General features: G+C 37.0%; 1 protein-coding gene across 26 annotated transcripts in view; it reads right to left on the bottom strand.

Moving 5' to 3' along the window:
• Ppfia2 (PTPRF interacting protein alpha 2) overlaps window positions 1–20,652 on the bottom strand; it is a 452,499-nt gene that overhangs the window by 175,938 nt on the left and 255,909 nt on the right. For all 26 annotated transcript variants that reach the window (XM_036169422.1, XM_036169428.1, XM_036169425.1 and 23 more), the window contains one exon: window positions 8,618–8,719. In XM_036169422.1, the coding sequence (XP_036025315.1) occupies window positions 8,618–8,719 (102 nt within the window). The remainder of the gene's footprint in view (window positions 1–8,617; window positions 8,720–20,652) is intronic.

The raw sequence follows: 20,652 nt of genomic DNA, 5'->3' as shown, positions 1-20,652 counted from the left end.
CCATAATAATCTAAAAAGGCGATAGAAACTGGCAAAGAGACATTTGAGAAGTTTCACATGCGCTAACCACATATCACATTGATATACCTGTCTCTCTGATGAGGTCAATCCCATTTGTTTTAATCTATATGCATAAATTTCACTGAAAGTAGAAGTCTCATCAAGGAAATCTCCATTTATCATGCCCTGCTCTAAAAATCCCTTCTTCATTTCAAAATTTTAACTAGAATATGAGGGGATATAGCTCAACCTTTAAGAAGAGAAGGCCTCCAAGTTTTTTCCTTTAAGTGTGATTTTTTTTTTTTAATTTGGAATCTCAGGATCCTGGGAATACATGTGAAAAGAAGCCAATAGAAATAATTAGGAAAAAATGGGATTAAATGTTTGGTCTGATTGTTTCCTTATTCACTACTTCTAGCTAGCATCCAGTAACACATGGGCACAACGTTTTTAGTATCTGTGATTGACTGCTATATGTTCTTCCTGGGCTACATAAGACTCTTCTGCTACCTTCTAAAACCATCAGCACTGTAAAAATCAAGTCTAGTTAAAAAAAAGGGGGTGGGGGGACCCAAGATGTCTGGTACTGAAATTGGCAGAAGAGTGTAACAAAAATGGAAAATGTCATAAGAGGAAGACAAGATAACAGGGTCATCCTCATACTAAAGACAACAAAGCTACCACCACTTCAGCAAAGAAACACCTGAAACAAAAACATGACTGCCACAATGCCCCAAATGACAGTCATCTCAGCTAATGTAGCATCAGTGCCTGGAGTTTTAAAAAAAGGGAACCACACTAATTAAAACAGTAAGTAGTGATTCCTGGCACAGTTGGACTTGGCACTCTGGTTAAGTGGGCATAGGATGCTAATAACAAGTAGGAAGTTAGTGAGGAAGACTATGATCACGAGAGAGTGGAAGAAGAACAAAGAGAGATTGACTTTGAGTGAACAGATGAAAACAGCAGCCCCTGCCATTGCCTCAGAAGTCAAGGGCAAGGGACGGGCCCCCCTGATGATGACAGAGCTGACTTGTGAAATGTGACACAGAAAAAAGTTGTTGTAAGATCACAGAAGCCAAAGGAGAGGAAGGTCATGCAAAGGGTATTTCTGTGAATGCTGAAAGCATAGGTGAAAAGGAGAACAAGAAATAAAATGCTGAGAACAGAGTCACAGTGCCAAGGACAGAGGAAGACAAGGAAGTCGGGAGGATGAAGAGGTAAAGGGCAAGGTGCACACAAAGGAAATGAGCAGTAAGAACATGGTTCTGTGAACCCAGAAATCCGGGGCCCCAGAATCAACTACATTTGTTATCCTCTCTTAAAAATCTGAATGTTCACAAGTCTAGTGCTTAAATTGATATCAGTGATCTTGCCTTTTATCTGAAACTGCTTTTGTTGCTGGGCTCAGACATGGTACATCTAGATTACATGAACTGCGAATCTCCTGAGAGCCCAGGAAAAAGCTTTGGAACTCACCACTCTAAACCCTTTCTATTGAAATAAAACTGGGGAAATTAAAGGAAAAGCCTAAAAAAGTGAGATTTGAGAATATGTTAGAGCAAACCTCTGCTTACAATGTCACTCAGGATGCATTAGAAGTGTCAGAAGACAGCATGAAGGTCAAGTTAGTCAGCAAGCTGGGAGATAAAAAGGTTGCTTCTGTTGAACCTAAGGCAGGAATGGATGTGGAACCCAACTTCTGAAGAGAAGCAGAGAACAGACCTGCAGTCAGCCTGCCGGCCTACAGAAAAAGATCAAAGTCAAGACTATACATTTACAGACAGAAAAATACTTGGAGAGGTGAATCAAACAGCCTAGTTTTAAGCATCCCCTCTTACAGATCTACAGAAGAAATGCTCAGGATGTATTTGTGAAAGCAGATTTCATCAAAATGACCTATGACCAAAATGAAAAATATTAATGGTTTGCATTGATAGAATTTACTTCCTTGGAAGATGAAAAAGAAAATTTAGATTCTGTAATAAACACTGAGCTGAAGGAAGGAAAAATCAGAAGAAAGTTGCCTGATGCTGTGAGGGAGGCAGACAGCCATGCAAAAGTCTGCCAAAGTCTGTGTGTGTGTGGACATCATTGACAAGGTGTTAAAGGCATCCTTTGATGTTATGTTGACTTAAGGATAGTCGCTGAACAGCAAACCAGATTCCTCAAAGGATTTGGTTTTGTACATTTCAATAAAAGAAGATGTTGAAGCTGTCCAGGAGGCCATAGGAGATGCTGAAAAGTAATGGAAACAAAATGACCATGGACTGGGCCAAGCCTGTCGGAGGTCAGTGGTTTAAGAGTTATGTGACCATCAAAGTGGATTTTTAGGATCAACTGGTAGCACAGGAAGCAAGTACAGATTTGATGGAAAGCCATGGAGAGGCAGGAAGCTTCCAAGGACAAGAAGAGGGAAGGCCACAAGATATGATAAAAGGAGACAGAGTTTGTATAGTTTCTTTCATGAATAGATCTTTCTCTTTTATTTGAAAGACAGGATTATGTTTGTTTGTTGCTTTTGTCTGTTGAAGACAACTGAAGGAGTTGGGTGTATCCCAGCCACAATGGCTCGATTCCTAACACAACTCCTGCTCCTAAGGCTTAAGAAACATCACAAGAATCAATCTCCCTCAAGACCCAGCTATACCACTCTTGAGCATATAACCAAGGAATGTTCAATCATACCATAAAGATACATGCTCAACTATGTTCATAGCAGCATTATCCATAATAGCCAGAATCTGGAAACAACCTAGATGCCCATCAACTTAAGAATGGATAAAGAAAATGTGGTACATATACACAATGGAGTACTACTCAGCAGAGAAAAACAATGACAGCATGAAATTTGCAGGCAAATGGAGGGAACTAGAAAATGTCATCCTGAGTGAGGTAACCCAGACTCAGAAGTACAAACGTGGTATGTACCCACTCATAAGTGGATACTAAATATAAAGCAAAGGATAATCAGACAACAACCCACAACTCCAGATAAGCTAGCTAACAAGGAATACCCAAAGATAGATGCATGGATCACCCTAGGAAGGTGAAATAAATGAGATCTCCATGAGTAAACTGGGGATGAGGGGTGGGAAATGGAGGGTAGGGGATAGAGGATGAGAGCATAAGGGAATGGGATGGTTGAGCTGGAACAGGGATGCAGTGGGAAAGCAATGAGAGAGAAACCATGATAGAGGGAGATATGATGGCAATAGAGAGAAACTCAGTACTAGGGAAGTTGCCAAGAATCCCCAAGGATGACCCCAGCTTGGACTACTAGAAATAGTGGAGAGGGTGCCTGAACTGAACTGTGTATCCCAGTGATCAGACCGGTGAATGCCCTTATGGTCATCACAGAGCTTCTCTCCAATGACTGCTGGAAGCAGATACAGAGATCCACAGCCGAACACCAGGCTGAGCTCCAGGAGTCCAATCAAAGAGAGAGAAGAGGAATTCTATGAGCAAGTGCATCAGGATCATGATGGAAAAACATGATCAAACCAAACTATTGGGAACTCATGAAAGTTGGATAAATGGCTGCAGAGCCTGCATGGGACTGGACTAGGCCCTCTGCATGGTGAGATAGTTGTATAGCTTGATCTGCTTGGGGGGGGGGCCCTGGGGATAGGATCAGAATCCATCCCCGGTGCATGAGTGTGCTTTTTGGGGCCCACTACCTATGATGGGACACCTCGTCCAGCCTTGAGGCAGGGGGAAGTGCTTGGACTTGCCTCTACTGGATGTGCCCCCACAATGGGAGGCCTTGCCTTCTTGTAGGGAGGAGTGAGGGGTGGGTTGGGAGGGGGAGCTTGGAGGGTCAGGAGAAGGGAAGAGGCGGATCTTTGATTGGTGTGTAAAATGAATGAAATTTTTTTCTTAATTAAAAAAAAGTATGGCAGAAAAAAAAAAGAAACATCATGAAAGAGGCGGAAGACCTTAAGAGCCAAAGGATCAGGAAGTGTAATATGGAGTTGTGTCTCCTAGAAATGACAGAGGGTCTATGCCCTTGATACCTCAATATTATGGCTGCCTAAACAAGATCTTCATAGTGATAATATGAATTGGCATACTAGCAAGGGAAAGGGGGAGTCTTTTGGAGTCACTTCCCTAGAAGAAGAACTACACGCAACTGTAGGGTGCTAAAAGAGAGAGAGAAATAACCTCTCGAAGGGAAGGGCTCTCTGATTGGCTTTCCAATACAGTGTGGTCAGTCCTGAGATCATATACATACAAGTTGTACTAAACAGATTCAGTAGATTAAAAAAAAAATAATTAAAGGCCATCAACTCTCAAGCACCTGGCAAGGGTTGGAAGCAGAGGATATGAGAGGAATTGGAGGGAATACAAGGAAGAGGGAAGTTACATAAACATATTTTAATTAAATATTTTAATAAAAGTAGTTTAATTTGGCTGCTTTCATCCTCAAGATAATCAAAAACTCCACTTTAAAAATTATTTAACATACTCCATTTTCCCAATTCGTGTTCCTGACTATTCATCTTGAAACAACTATTTGGAGAATGCATGGCTTATGGTCCTACTGTGCTTTCTGCTGATATCATAAAATACTGGCAAAAAAGAAGCTTGTGGAAAGAATAGGTTCACTTAGCCAGGCGCTGGTGGCACATGCCTTTAATCCCAGCACTCGGGGAGGCAGAGCCAGGCGGATCTCTGTGAGTTCGAGGATAGCCTGGGGTGTAGAGCAAGTTCCAGGACAGGTGCAAAGCTACACAGAGAAACTCTGTCTCGAAAAACCAAAAAAAAAAAAAAAAGAATAGGTTCACTTGGCTTAAAGATTATAGTCTATCACAAAGGGAAACTAAGAAAGCTACTTATGACACAGAATGTTCTAGAGGGAGATGAAACAACCCACCTTGCAGGGAACTCCATTAAGCCCAGGAAGAAAAATCCTCAAAAGTTTTAGGAAATCCCTGAAACTTAACACATTCACTAACTAGGCCACCACTCCATCTCCAAGTGTATATAAGAGACATCCTCAGAGAAGTGGAGCTACCTAGAGGAAACTCTCAAAGGAGAGAATAACCAACACACAGATATCCCAAAGAAATTGAGACAGGCCAATCTTCCCCAGACTCAGATCAATAAAGCTGCCTGGAAAAGACATTCTCCAATCTGTTGATCTGCCTATAAGTTATGTAATATGTTCCAGGTTTCCAGCTTTTGTGAAATGTCACCCATGTTGGGATGAGCTTTTGGTGACACAATTATCTTTGAGCTATTTCTACTCCAATAACTCTTCACCTCTTCCTGTAATAGCCTCAAAAAATTCATTGTTTCCCCAAGTTGGACTTCGGTGTTACTCTTGATTTGGTCTATTGTCAAGTCCATATCTGGAGTGAGTAGCTCTTTGTTCAGGTTCCTGAGTAACATTGTCACACAACATATACACATAACATGCCTATTTATTATCAGAGGAAATTCATGAATAAAAATGTTGTTGTATAATTTTTCTATATTCTTATGGGCATAGAAATATTAGGCAACAAAGCTTGTTTGTATGTTTCTATAAATGTCCGCTATAAATTTTGTAATTTTTATCATTATATAATCATGTATACTATTAGTTTACTTGTATACCTCCATTTAATTACTTAGTGAACAGATGGCTTTAAGAACAAGTTGAACTTTGAATTCTTTTATTAACTTAATACTTGGCTGAGGACTAAGCATTTCTTTGGTGACAAAACTTATTCATGACTAAAAATTTTAGTTCTGACTGAATAAATACACTATTTCCTGTACAACCAATAAAATTCATTAGAATTGAATTACAACATTTGAAACAAACCCTATTTGTCATCAAATATTATTTGGAGTCACATAAAATATGAAAATTTCTGAAATATAGAATCCATGATTACTCAAGAAGCAGATTGTGTACATATTACTTCACTCAGGGGAATGTTGCTTTTAGAGATGGTGAAATTGTTGTGCTGCTATGGTGTGGTAAACATGTAAACATTTAGAAAAACCATCAGCCCTTAATTAATGTTAAGTACTATGTTTGGATTATTGCAAGTTTGTATATTAAATCTATCACAGCAATTGTGGTAAATGGTATAATTCACTGAGCTATCAGGATGCAGATTACTTTCTGATTTGTTGGTTTTGGTCATAGTCCAAGTTCACCATCCTTTCTAATAGTTCACTTTGTGGATTGACTTTTTGTGTTATTTTTTTTCACTTCATAAGTAAATGTTAACTTATTAATGTGGAAAGTTCCAAAGGTTTATCAGAACCCTAGACATCAGAACACTCTTTTCTAGTTAAACTTACAACTGTACACCATCAATACTCTCTGGTTGTGAGAAGGAAGTTTGTGTTGTCTTTCTGCTCTTTCCAGTAGCAATGTGTAGCTAACTGTGTAGTCCATAGCAAGACTATAACACAGCATATAGTAAAATACTATTAAATAAACCTATCAGAAATACTGTCATATGTAACTATATCAATTTATATTTGACATTGCCTTTGATGGGAAGAGGAAGATATGTTTGAATCTTAGACCTGTAGTTTTATTTTTGTTTTTCATGAGATCAAGGAGGTCTGTAGTGGTTATGTAACCTAAGAAGTCATTATATTACCAAGATTTTATATTTCATAGGATTCAGAAATCTGTTTGCTTTCATCTAATGTACAACAAAATATCTTCATGCTAACTTTTTAAGGAAAATAGAAAAAAATTTTGATTACATTTGCTGAGTGTTAATAGCTATTAATCTTGCTTCTAATCAATGGCTTCATTTTTCTGTTGTAGTCAGAAAGAAAGCTTTTTTCCCTTTCTCTCTCTGATCTTAGAAGGTGTTTCAGGATAGCTCCTCACACCCTTGTGATCCTTTGCAGGTAAACAGCCAAATGCCAAATATGCTTGTGCACTCAGGGGGTTTAATATGTTGAAAATCATGTGGCTATTGAAACAAATACCAATCCTAAAATCAGTCACAATTAAAACAAATGACATATGCCACACAGCAGGGTGTTGACTCTTGGGCAATGTTTCATCTGAGCCACCATAAATCTTTGAAAATTCTGTGTGGGTAAAATGTGGGTATCTCTCCTAGTGACCTCACAGATCTGTGCCAGTGGCACAGGCTCTGCATACATTGTATTACCTTTCTAACCCTGTAGTATTTTACTCTGTGACCTTCGATACATTTGACTTGCTTTGTCTTTAAAGTGGGGACAAACAAAGTATATTCTTCACATGGTTGTAAAATGGAATAAATGAATGTAGAATGCAAAGGCATAGATAGATGCACATATGTAGGTAACAAAATGATCTGATACATTTTTAATGTGAGGAATCTCCGAAAGTGAAACCAAAGATACCTTTGCCTTAATTCCCATGTTTCTTCGACTACTTTCACGTTTGTCAGTGCTCTGTTACATCAGAGAATGTTAACTAACCTATTAAAACTAAAAATAACAGGACAGTCCAGAACAAATATGACTATGGCAGAAATAGGAAAATGTGCATGGAAATGCAGCACTATTAGAAAAATCAAGAGTGAAAAATAACTAGGCAGGGAAAGAATGAAGAATTTCCAGCACATGATCTAAAGTGCCCTCACAATGCCCTATTAGAGACAATCTATGTGACCGGCTCATCAAAATCTTGATGAGAACCAATTCACATGCACAATACACACATGTGAATTCTTTTCATCATACAATCAGAACCTGATGAATAAAGACAGAAATGAGTTTGATGGTATAACCTTCATGCATGCAAGTCTAACTCTCACAAGCGGTACAGGCAATGACTGTGGAGCTGCATTTGCATAGCACTGAAAGGCCAAGCCCAAAATAAGTTGGCTACTAATCACGTTTTATATGCAGAGGATTAGCCCAGGAATACTATGGCACTTAATATAATTTCACCTTCTTAATAGTAAAGTTGCATTTGTGAAAGTAGTTTCTCCTTCCATTGATCTATGAGATTACATTTAATTTGTACATAATATAATTAGTATTTATTCTATGAAATTTAGTAACATTTTATCTTAGTTTTCAAAAAATACATCTTCTTTGATCTAATTCTGAACTTTATTCTTACATGGCACATCATCTGACTGACAATGTGCAGGAATTTCCAAAAGCAGAATGTAGCAAGTATGTGTTTTATCATATAATAGAATGCCTATTAGAACTCCAAGCCTCTAGGAGATCTAATGAAATAAATGTGGTAAGCCTCTTTTAATAATGGGTAGAGATTTATCCATAGCTTTTCAACTTCAATATCTTTTCTTTTCCTTTTAGATAAATTCTTTGCTAGAATGAAATGTGGATCAAATGCAGGCCACTGTAATGTATCAGCCCATTACTTACGCTCTTTTTAAAAGACAAAGCAGTGAAGGCCAGAAGAAATGGAGACATTTTGCAGGGCAACATAGTGATTTAGCAGAGACTATAATTTTGGTTTCCTTTCTTTTTATTTTGGGTATTATACCATGTTTCCTTCTTTTCAAAGCAACTGACTGTGAATTGGAATCTGCTCAAAGTACTCCTAAAGTTTTTGCAAGTTTTTAGATGTGTGTACAGAAACATGACAGTAGACTATTTATAGACGCTCAAAAAATAGCTTGATACTTACTCTTGTGTTGTTTCTTTCAGCTTTAAGCTCTGAGATCTCTTCTTCCTTCTCTAGAAGTTGCTCCCGGCAAGCATTCAGTTCTTTAGTCAATGCAGCAAATTCCTAGAAGGAAAATAAAAATATCTGAAGATGTATTTGAAAAAACAAACAAAAAAACTCAAGTAGGAACAACATAAAAGACATAAAATTTGAATGATTTAAAAATGAGAAAACTCATAGAGTTGGCTGGTCAAGGCATACTGCTATAATTTAAGTATCTTGGTCTGTGGTTCTAATAAATACTTAACCATGGCATGCATGATTTCATAATATGTTGCTCATATGTATTTATCAAATATATTTCAAAAGTATAGCATTACATTGAACTTAATGTTAGTCTAAGTTTTTGCTAAATACTTTGACTAAATTTGTGATCAAGTTCTATAATCTCAGATTGACTCATTTATAATAAAAAGTAGATCACATCACAACACACACTGTTATTTAGAGCTGTAGTGCAAGCAGATATTATACAAGTTAATTAACCACCAAACACTTTTATACTTTTCTTCCAACACTTATCTCCTTCTCTTGTTCCATTATTACTGGTGTTATGAAATGAGCAACACTGTTTTATAAAAATAAGTATCACATTGCATCAAACAGTGTTACAGTGGTCGAATTTTTACGAATACAAGAACTTCAAGCAATTTTTATTTCATTCATCATCTCATCAATTTTCATGTCCTGGTTAGCACTGTCAAACTGACATAGCCTAGACTTGCCTACAAAAAAAATTAATGTGTAATTGTCTTTCATAGATTTGTCTATGAACATATCTTGATGGATTGTCTTAACTGTCTCAAGTGATGTTAGAAGGGCCCCAGAGGCAGGTTCTTTATATGAAATTCAGTAAGAATAAGCCTATGAGTGAGCCAGAAAGTGACCCAACAAGCAACCCTCCTCCATGGTTTCTACCTTGAGTTCCTACCTTGACTTCCTCAAATGAAGGATTGTGACCTAAGAGTTGTAAAATAAAATAAACTTTTTACTCCCTTAAGTTGTTTTGGCCATGCTGCTTGTCAGGGCAACAGAAAGGAAAGAAGAAATATACCACTAATGTGGCATGAAAATCTCACTGAGACCTAGAGACATTGGATTATTTACAACAGGTACATGCTGAGTCATTGCTGGATCTGGCTGTGCACACTGACCCTTCATCTTAAAGATGATTTCACTCTGTTCATTCTTTTTCTTCTGACTCAAGCCTTCTCCTTCTACTTTGTCTTTCCTTTAATCTCCATAAAATTTACATACTTCCCAAACTCACAAAACTGTGAGAGACTTATACTTCTAAAAATGCCACCTTTATAGACTTTGAGTTTTAAAATTCAGACTATATAAAATGAAAATCTTTCAAAAAATGTGTTTGTTATGAATAGACATTAGGATGATCATTTTCACTTTTTTTTTTTTTAGTTTCTCAAAGACAGGGTTTTCTTTTTGTATCTGCCACAGCTGCCCTGGATCTTGCTCTGTAGATCAGGCTGGCCTCAAACTCAGGGAGATCCGCCTGCCTCTGCCTCCCGAGAGCTGGGATTACAAACATATGCCACCACAGCTCGGCTGGGATGACCATTTTAAGCCATAGGCATTTTGTTTTGTCTGCTGTGGAGCTGTGCTTGGAGTTAGATGCTAGTTGAACTGTCTTATAGATTATCTATTTAAGTGTATGGGTAGCAAAGCTTGACAGTGATGAATAACCTATTTCAATGTCTAAAACCTTAGAATGACCCCCAATAATCCCCATACTGCGATTTCTGATATAATGACCCTAGCCAAATGAAAAATATCTTCTGAAATTTTTCACTCAGTCCTCCCAAGTGTATTATCTCTTCATGTATGCATGAATTCTTTCATCCATCCATCCACCCACCCATCCATCCATCCATCCATCATCCATCTGTACCTCAGTACATATATCTAAGATTCCAATATGTATTGAATATGGTTTACATATTATAGTCTATGTTGAATACTGAAGTAGTAAAGGTAATAGGAAAGAGTAATTTCACCTTGCTTATCACAGTGCCCAAAAGTAATGTTTATTTGCTTGATTTCCATCATTCTCAAAGACTCAGGACCCATTGCCAAAGTGTCATACCAATAATAGCATTAGTTAGTACCACTGGGTACCACAAAGGTAACACTTAAACCCTCACTTTGGAAGACTTTATGGGTTGTACCTGCTATTGAACATTTAACTTTTCCATACCTCTCTTACTATCCACTTTCTCCTGTCTCTTTCAAACACTACCCTTTCACTAATATATTCATATTTAAGCATCATCTAGTCTTGTTAATGCTCTTTAAATCTTCATCTTATTTTATAGTAACTTAATATGACCACTTAAGACAGGGTTGTTTTCATAGCCATAGGGCTTAGTATAATTTCTAGACTATTGAGCAAACATTATGCAAACAACTCATCTTTGTTGTAAGAATGAGTTATTTACTAACTTTTCTTATAAATTTGACTTTAGTAATGAAGTAATATTTAAAACATTCATTAGCTATCCTCCATTTTCTGAATAAGAATATTATAATTCCTTTAATATAAAAGAAAAGATAATCATTGGTTTTTTCTGCTGTTGTATTTTTTTCTTTTTTAACTGACATTTACCTATACAGAAGTGATATTATTGTCAGCTGTATCTTATTTCATATGTGTAAGTGATGTGTTGATTGTCTGGAAACTTAAAAAAATTCAAGAAAGTATTCAGGGGATCTTCTCTGGTCCTGATAGCCTCTACAAGTAGATGTGCAGCATGCCCAAAAGTTAGTAGTAGGCCAGATCTCGTGCTAAAGCTCTTTATCATGTAAACATAGTATCATGTTTGTTGTGGACATGAAGAACATGAACGTAAATGAGAACCTATGTACTTAACAACAATGAAAATATCTTCTATTATTTTATATTTTGAGCCCACTGCTCTGGATAATTCCTTCATTAGATTTAACATTTCTCAATTGGTAACACCACATTGGCTCTACTCAAGAAGCATACATATAACCAATATTTAATTCCTCTTTTTTAGTGTATCTAAAAGTGCATTATTTAAAAATATTTATACATAATTCCTGGAAGAAAATCCATAGTAAAATAAATTTGAGAAACACTATATACTATATAATTTGCCATTCAAAATTTATAAATAGTAGTAAAAAATATTAATAATTGTGAGCCAAATTTTGTGACCAAGAACTGTCAACAGTGCATAGTTACAACTACAGGAAATAAACTCATATAGTAACTCCACATAATAGCAACTTATGTCAGAATCACAACACATAGGTCAGGTCTTCACTTAAAAAATAAGAGCTCAAAATTATAACACGTGAGAGGATGTTATTAGAAAGTGAGGCCAATGAAGAGTAAATGCTAAAGCTTTGTTCATATTTTGGAAAGTCTAATGAAAGCAGTCCAAAGGAGAAGCTGAACTTGCTCTAAGAGACTGAGATACAAGGAATGGGTCCGTTAAGAAGGGAAACACACAATTCTCCAGACTATTCATTTTGTTCTACAACCATAATTTGGCAATTTCTTACTTTTCCAATAAACAGAATTATTTTTGTTCAGACTATGTTTATCTAGGAATTTTAAAGAGTGGTCAGAATCTACAAAAGCCAATGTCATAAAATACCCACAAACTGAAGGGAGGAGTACCATTTCTGTCTTGGCATCACTCATGCATATTCATAAACATTCCTTTGAACATTTAATATGCTCTGCTCTGTTTTAGGTGCTAAAAAAACATTAAAGGAAAAGTTGCTACAGTTGATATGTTTATACCCATTCAGCCATTTACCCCTAGTGATATTTTTAATCTGATTTAAGCTTTTCTAGCACATTCATATCCTTTTGCACACAAAGTCAACTCATGATATAGAGTGTCAGTTTCTTTCTAAACAAAAATAAAGTAACTTATTTCCCATTAGCATCTTTAAAAAAATTGAGGGTGACATTTTTCATATACCAATACAAGTCATGCCATTTCTGTGTCTTACCACTCTTAAGACACGTCTGTGAAATAATACAAAACATAAAGTACTCTACTTCACTTAATTTGTCTAATTTGCCATCTCTCTGCCTAGGCCTCTATGCTTCTCTTAAGCTATTGTTTTACAGTACCTTTGTTTTTAAACTAGAAAAACCCTTAAAAACTTTGTATCTATTTTTTTATTCATTGTGGATGCCTTGTTTTTCTGGGAACACAAATGAAAAAGCTTGTAAAAAATAAATTGGGAGTAAGCAACTCTAGCCAGATTCTTCTGAAGAGGTGACAGTATCTGCAATTATCAGCAGTAGCATCAACCTCCCCAGGTCTGTGAGATATCAGAGAAAGGGTCACTTACCCTGGGTCCTAATGGTGCTATCATCTTGTGTATTTGCATCTGAACTAAGGTGAGCAAGAGGAATTCATAACATGAATGGCTTAGCTGCTCATTCTCAAATGATAACCATTAGTCTGATGAGTTCCATACACTTAGGTTTTCTTCTGTTGCTTGTTGTGTTTGTTTTGTTACTACAAATATTGAAATGCAAGACAGGCTGGACTCAAGCATATATCTTTCTTCCTCACCCTCTTGAGGTTTGAGAATCCAGGTATGCACTTTTTTGCCTAGTTTCATAATCAGATTAGTAAATTCAACCAGGTTTTTGTTTTTGGTCCCTTTACACTTCAAAAAGTAGACATTTACTCATCCCTTGTGCCTATTTACAGTCTCTGACATTAACCTGGGTAGAAGAAGGAAGAATACATAGACAGAGAACACTATAGGCCTTTCTTATCTTCAACTGAGACCTTTTTCTACTCTGCCCACCATCAGCAGTTGCCAGGCTTCCTCCAACAGATGCCGCAATTCATTATGTTCACCTTGCATCTTATTTTGATGCCCAATATGAAATATACATGACTACCTGACCCTACTACCTTCCTTACACAATTTCAACTGGTCTGTCTACTTGAGATTTAGTTATGGAAGATGAGATTTTACACACATATACAAGCACACGCACATTCTCATTTACTAAATGTTCAAACGTTTTTATTTAGCAGGCAAGTGTTGGCTTTAAAAAAGAAAGTCAGATACTGCATGCCAACAAGGAAATTCAACCTTTCTATTTCCAGTCCACAGCACCAGGCAGTCTCCAGAGAAATTTCTGGAAATTTACTCACTCATTTTGATGACATTTTAGCACTCTACTTTTCAATTAAACCTGTCTTCACTCTTTGTGTGAGTCACTTAATTAACAAGGCCACATGGTCTTATTGTGTCAGCAGTATATCTGAGTAAATACCATGAACACCAAGAAGAGGGACTTAGAAGGAAGAGGGAAAACCTAGGGTGAGTTGAGAATCAGGTTCACTAAACACTGTCAACAACCTCCCGAATCACAAATCAGCATGTTTATACTTTATTCGCCAACCATTGGTGCCAATTGAAAACTAGCTTCAGGAAAGAACATATCACACAGAATCATGCTGATAAACAACCTAGAAGTGGGTTAGACACATCAACCATTATAACCATAATAATTTTTGGAGATTATAATATAATTATATCATTTCCCCTCCCTTTTCTTCTCTCTAAACCTTCCCACAGTTATCTTTGGTCTTTTATTCAAATTCATGTCCTCTTTTCTTCATTAATTGTTGCCACAAATGTATATTAGTATGTATATGTATGTGTAAGCATGCGCATGTTTCTGTATGTGTACATGTGTAGTTGTGGAGCACAGTCCCAATGGATTCATCTACTCCAGCACTCAGGACTCAGAGATCATAGCAGAAGGAAAGACAAAGAGATTATAAAAGCCAGAGAAATAAGGTAATTTGCTATGAGAATGTGTCTCCTAGGAATGTGAGAAGCTACACACCAACCATCTAAAAATATTTTAAAATGACTTCCCTTAGACTATCCCCCATTTACTATATTTTGGTGTTTCTTTTTGAAAAAAACGGCTGCTCTTCAAGCAATTGGCTCTGTCTAGAATATTAAGTAGAAAGTACTCATTTTTAATTTGTGTTACTTTAGATATGACAGCACATAAATTTACATGCCTAAATGTAAGTATATCTTTGTATAAACCAGAAGATATATTTTCTGGAATAGACTGATAATAAATGATAAAGAAGCACTGTATTAAAAAGATGAGAGCAATACAAAAGAATGACTATGTCCTTAAAATTGTAAAAGTTGAAAAGTCTTGAAATATTCAGTTTATAAATGTTTAATGCAATGATGAGTTTTCCTTACAAAAATTGATGCTTTGGTATTATAACATTGTATGTAATGTATACATATATGGAGTTTGCATTACTGTTATGTAATAAAAGGTAGTACTAATGACCTCTGTTCTATAATTGCCTCCTAGACTCAGTTAAACCCAGGGAAGCTGTCATCCAAAATTACTGTATAAGCAGCTATGTCTCATGGTCAGCTCTGGGCAAGATAGCTTGAGGGAAAACTCACTTGCATAAATAATGCAATTTGACAGGCACAATCAGACACAGGATTTTAACCAAACTCTATAAACAAGGCTTCCCAAATTAACATGAAAGATATTTCAACTCTATGCAAATTCTATTTTGTGCCTTCTGATTATTTTTACATATCCTAGCTACAGAAGTTTTCGCCTTCTTCCTAAAACTGCATAATGGATTATTCAACACACCACAGTGATCTGGGGGCTGGAAGAGAATCCTGTGCCCAACATGGCACACCACAAAAGCCTCCCCCCCCCCCAATGGCAGCTATGTACATAAGTACTTGCTATGCTTCTGTTTTCAAAACCTTCCAATCAAGGCAACTAGACTCTTGTAAAATATGGATGTTTGTTGAAATCAAACACTGTTGCTGTCAGGCAGCCTCGGGCTGTTTAATCATCTCACCATGTTTCTACCATGAGTCATTCACTGTCCTCCTACTGAAATTGGTCTTGAATCCTACTTGCACATAGCTCTGTAAGCTATAATTGTCATTCAGTGGCCCTTATATTCAGATACATAGGCAGACACCCCAGGTGCCTAGTGTTCTGTAACTTGTTGAATCCTGAATCATAGAGGGTAGACAACTGATGTAGATTGATTGGAAACACACTTATAGAAAAAAAAAAAAAAAGGTTGTTTTCTTTCATTTTGTTTTTCTGGTTTTAATTTTGTAAGTCAAACCATCTCCCTTGCTGGCATGTTATTATTCTTTCTGAGGGCCCTGTGTGGTTTTGCCTTCATCAGCTTGTTTGGAATTTTTCTGCACATGTGGACCACGGTACTCTCAAAAGACTTAGGCGTTTCTAGCTTAATGGTTATCTTTTATGGTGAGAGAAGTTGATGTGCAATTTGCTGGGGAAGAAAAGGCATCAATGGTATTATCCAGTTCAGGACCCTGTATGCTACAATATACACCTACCATAGGTGTACTCCAAGATGCATTCACTAGTGTGGCAGTGGAGTGACTATTATGGGGCAGGGTAATGAGTCCATTCTGACTGAGTGTAAGGCTTACTTCAGATGAAGGAATTTTACGATTTGTGGTGATATTGTGTTCCCAAATACATTGTGCACCCTATTGAACTAATCTGGGCTCAGAGAACAGAACAGCCACTAGATATAGAAGGCAGAAAATGGTGGCACACATGCTTTTATTCCTAGCATTCATAAGGCAGAGATCTGTAAGTTCAAAGCCACATTGGAAATGGCCAGGCACGGTGACACATACCTTTAATCCCAGGAAGTGATGGCAGGAAACAGAAAGGTATATAAGGTGTGAGGACCAGGAAATAGAGCCTGGTTAAGCTTTTAGGATTTTAGCAGCAGTTCATCTGAGATTCATTCCAGATGAAGACTCAGAGTCTTCCAGTTTGAGGAAACAGTATCGGCTGAGAAGTTGGCAAGGTGAGGTTAGCTGTAGCCTATTCTCTCTCTGATCTTTCAGCATTCACCTCAAAACTGACTCTGGGTTTGTTTTTATTAATAAGACAATCTAACAATTCATGCTACAGTGATAAACCCAATAACTATAGTTAAAGCTTTTACGTAGGGAGGTCATAGGACCTTTGCAATTCGACTTTGCTACCTAGTCATTTTGTCACATTATCTTTTAAATATTTATGTTTCTATTCATAAACTCTGACTGCTCCCAGACTTGGCCAATGTGAGGTAGTGAATGTCAATGTCAATGTCAAAACACTAAAGCTAAGAGACTTAATATTCAGCCCTAAATTGGCTGTATTTCTCACCACAGCCCAGGCCATTTATTATCAAAGATCAAGTAATGTTTCAGAAGAGGAGGCACAAAAGGTGTAAGGGCTTGGGGATGAAATGCAAACTTCTGGCCCTGACATAGCCATCACATTCATGAACTCACACCAGCTGTGGTTATCTAAGGAGATCAATCCATCCAAAGCCAGACATGGATGAGGGAGATGCTCACATCCATTGCTAGGGAGATATTGGCAACTGATAACTGCTGGGGGGAAAGGAAAATCATTCTTAGAGTTAAAAATAAGTATGCGACAGTACTGAACTTAGGAAGTAGACACAGAGTCCCATCACTAATCATTTGTAAGGGATAACCAGTAGGACAAGGAAATTAGTTTTCTTCAGTGGAGTGATAATGGGTGTATCAACCACATCTAGGACAGGCCGAATGTCCAGGAGCAGCTTGCCAACACAAAATGGAGTTTTTATTTTGTTTTGGCATTGCTTTTGCCTTATTTGGTTTTGGTTTGTTTCTGACTTTTGCTGTTTTTGTTTTCTTTTTCTAAAGATAGAAAGAGAGGAGAAGGGAGAAAGAACACAGATTTGGGTCAGTAAGTAGATAGGGAAAATGGGAGAGTAGTTGGGGAGGGGAAATATGATCAAAATACATTGCATGAAAAGAATTTTATCTATCTATCTATCTATCTATCTATCTATCTATCTATTTATTTATTTATTTTCGTGGAGCTGAGGATCAAACCCAGGGCCTTGCACTTGCTAGGCAAGCACTCTACCACTGAGCTAAATCCCCAATCCCGCATGTAAAGAAATTTTAAACAAAAAATGTATACATAAAAAGAGGATGGATAAGGGAAAAGAAAAAAGAAAAAAAATTGGCCAGTGCTAGATTTCCTATGTTCTACAGTATCAATAGTTTACATCCATACATACATAGAGAGCATTAATGGATTTATATAGGTTACCAGAACAAAAAAGTTGACATGAAGTAAGGAGAGGTCATATTAGGGATGACTAGAGTCGGGAGTTGGACCAGGAGACATGGGATATAGATATGATCACATTTCATTCTATACATGTATGGAATTCTCAGGAAAAGTTTTAATCTTACAATGCATTACAAGTTATGTATTTTCTTTAAACTTCAAAAGAACATTCACTTGGAACTCCTCAACTATCGTAACTTTTATGCAGCGCACTGACTGGATATTGCTGGTAAAGTAGCCTTCTGTTCTGCATCTCATGGAAATCATAGAAGATGATACAAATATTATAGATTTCAGAGTGATACAGGATCATAATTTGGCTAAGAGCAGTGAATTTTGTAAACCTTCATTGATTCCTTGGGTAACACATATAAAACTGTCTTCTTGGTAAAATATTTTAAGTAGGAATGAAATAATCTCTACAAATGTGATTCCTGAAAGCTCTGGATAAAGTACTTGTCCAGTAAATGATATAGCGTAATGGTTCTCAGCTATAGTTCACAACATCTTTGGGGGGGGGGGTCACATATCAAAAATCCTTCATAACAGATATTTGCATTATTAATCATAACAGTAGCAAAATTATAGTTATGAAGTAGCAATGAAATAATGGTTGAGGTTACCACAACATGAAGAACTGTATGAAAGGGTCATAGTATTAGGGAGGTTAAGAACCATTGGTGTAGACTCACGCTACTTTTTACTGATACAGGGCTATTCTTCATACATTTTTTATTTCTTATATTTGCCCAGTTCTCCATATTAGGAAAATATATTACTTCATTATATGCTGCAAAGTACACAACACTAAGCACCTTTTCTTTCTATTGGTGGTACTGTAAAAGAACTTGAGAATCATACTTGCAGCTGATTCACACAAACCCATTATTTCTCATTGTTCTCTTGCTTTAAAATGTCCTAATGCTGGACTATCTTCAAGAGAAGAGGAAGGCTATCTGCACCATTAGCTGACTAGTATTAGAAATAAGACCTTATTATGTCAAAGTAAAAATACTTGGCATATTTGTCTAAAAAAATGTCTCATACCTTTTTGCTTCTTTTTACTTAGTAAATTTATCCATATCAAAAAAAAATATATTGTGGACTAAAATATCAAACAGTGCCCTACGAGATTAATGCCCACAAAGATATAAAGTCATGAAACAATTTCTCATGCATCACCAAACTGCTGTTACTTTTATTTTCATTTATTGTTTTGAGATTGGGTCTCACTATGTATCCCTTGCTGATTTGGAACTTGCTATGTAGATCAGGATATCCTTGAACATACAGAGATCGTCCTCTCTCTGTCTCCCTAGTGCTGGGGTTAAAAGTGTATATTCCCACAACCAGCACAAAACATCTCTCACTTTTTCCCATTTGTTCTGTCTACATATCTCTTCAAGAGATTGTACAAGTCATCAATTGGTATCTGGTTGTCAAATGAAATGATAGTGTAAAGCATCTTGGAAGCATTTTAAGTGACCCCAGGTGTTTGTTGCTACAACTGTTGCTTAAGGGATCCCATCTGCCTACTAGTGTAGCCAAGAGTCAGGGATTCCTGAGAAAGGTAAGCAAAATACAGCTCCTTGAAGGGAATGCAGTCCTTAGTCTCAGGCTCTAAGTTTGAGGGCTTCCTTTTTTTCCCCTAACCCTTTCATGATGTATATGGAAAGACACAAACACAGAGACTTAGAATCATGATGGAGTTACTGATCCCAAATATACTGTCCATTTGACCTACTTCACCTCCTCTCCAATTTTCTTCAAACCCATCTAGGCATGTTCTGGTTTTATCAATCATATGAAAGAGGAGAGAGTAAGAGCCTCAGAGACAATTTCTCACAGAGGAACCAAGTTTTGTAGCTTTATAATAAATTGGTGTTATGCCTCTGATCCCAATTCATATGGATGGAAGGGAAAAGAAACAATCATTTACCTATGGAAATGTGCAAAAGGCATCTTTGGTTATCGTATGCTTAAAGTACTTGGAAATTAAAAAAAAATGTAATCATTTAGATGCATTAGTAAAACTTTCCAGGCCCAGTAAGCACTGTTGCTAACCCATGTCAAGGCTGAATTTTTGCCAACTAAATAATCCTTTGGCAGGAAAAACCAGGTTTCCACAGCTCTGACAGTGTGAAGCAGGAGACATGCTTAACAAGATGTTGTGTATTAATTTGAAAGACTTATCGTCTGGTTAGATAATATCTGCTGTGGAAGACACATAAAATAGTATGCAAGATGAATATTTCAAAATCCCAACAAAGCTCTAACTAAGCCACACAAAATCGAACCATGTCTCTCTACCAATCAAGAGAATTACATAACCACAATGTTTGGACTAGAACACTGTTGGCTATTGACTGAGCTAAAATGTTGGAGCGGGTCCTGTCGAAGGTGTAAAGCTTTAGAAAAATGTTGTCCTGCCATTGGGAATTTTTCCTGGATGCATTAGAGGATGCTCAGAGCTTAATGCTTGGTGCCCTGCACTTCGTGTGTTGTAATTACTCTGTATATTGTTATAACATGTAGAATTCTCCAAAGAAAAAGAGGCAGTAATACCATTAAATAACAGAGAACAACCAAGCACAGAAAAGGAAGCTGAATGGTTTTTACTAAGTACTCTTTCTCAGCAAGAAAAGCCAGTGTAACCAAGGAGTGGAACTGTAGGACCAAAGTACACACAGGTGTATGAGTCTTCTGGAATTATTATAGCACTGTAGTCCTGGGTCACAAAACACTCAAAGCAATGTGTTCTGATTGCATGTGCACCCAAAATAACCTT

The sequence above is a fragment of the Onychomys torridus genome, chromosome 20, assembly GCF_903995425.1.
Source record: "Onychomys torridus chromosome 20, mOncTor1.1, whole genome shotgun sequence".
NCBI lineage: Eukaryota > Metazoa > Chordata > Mammalia > Rodentia > Cricetidae > Onychomys > Onychomys torridus.
Note: the sequence above shows the minus strand (reverse complement) of the source record. Positions and strands in the feature narration are given on the sequence as shown.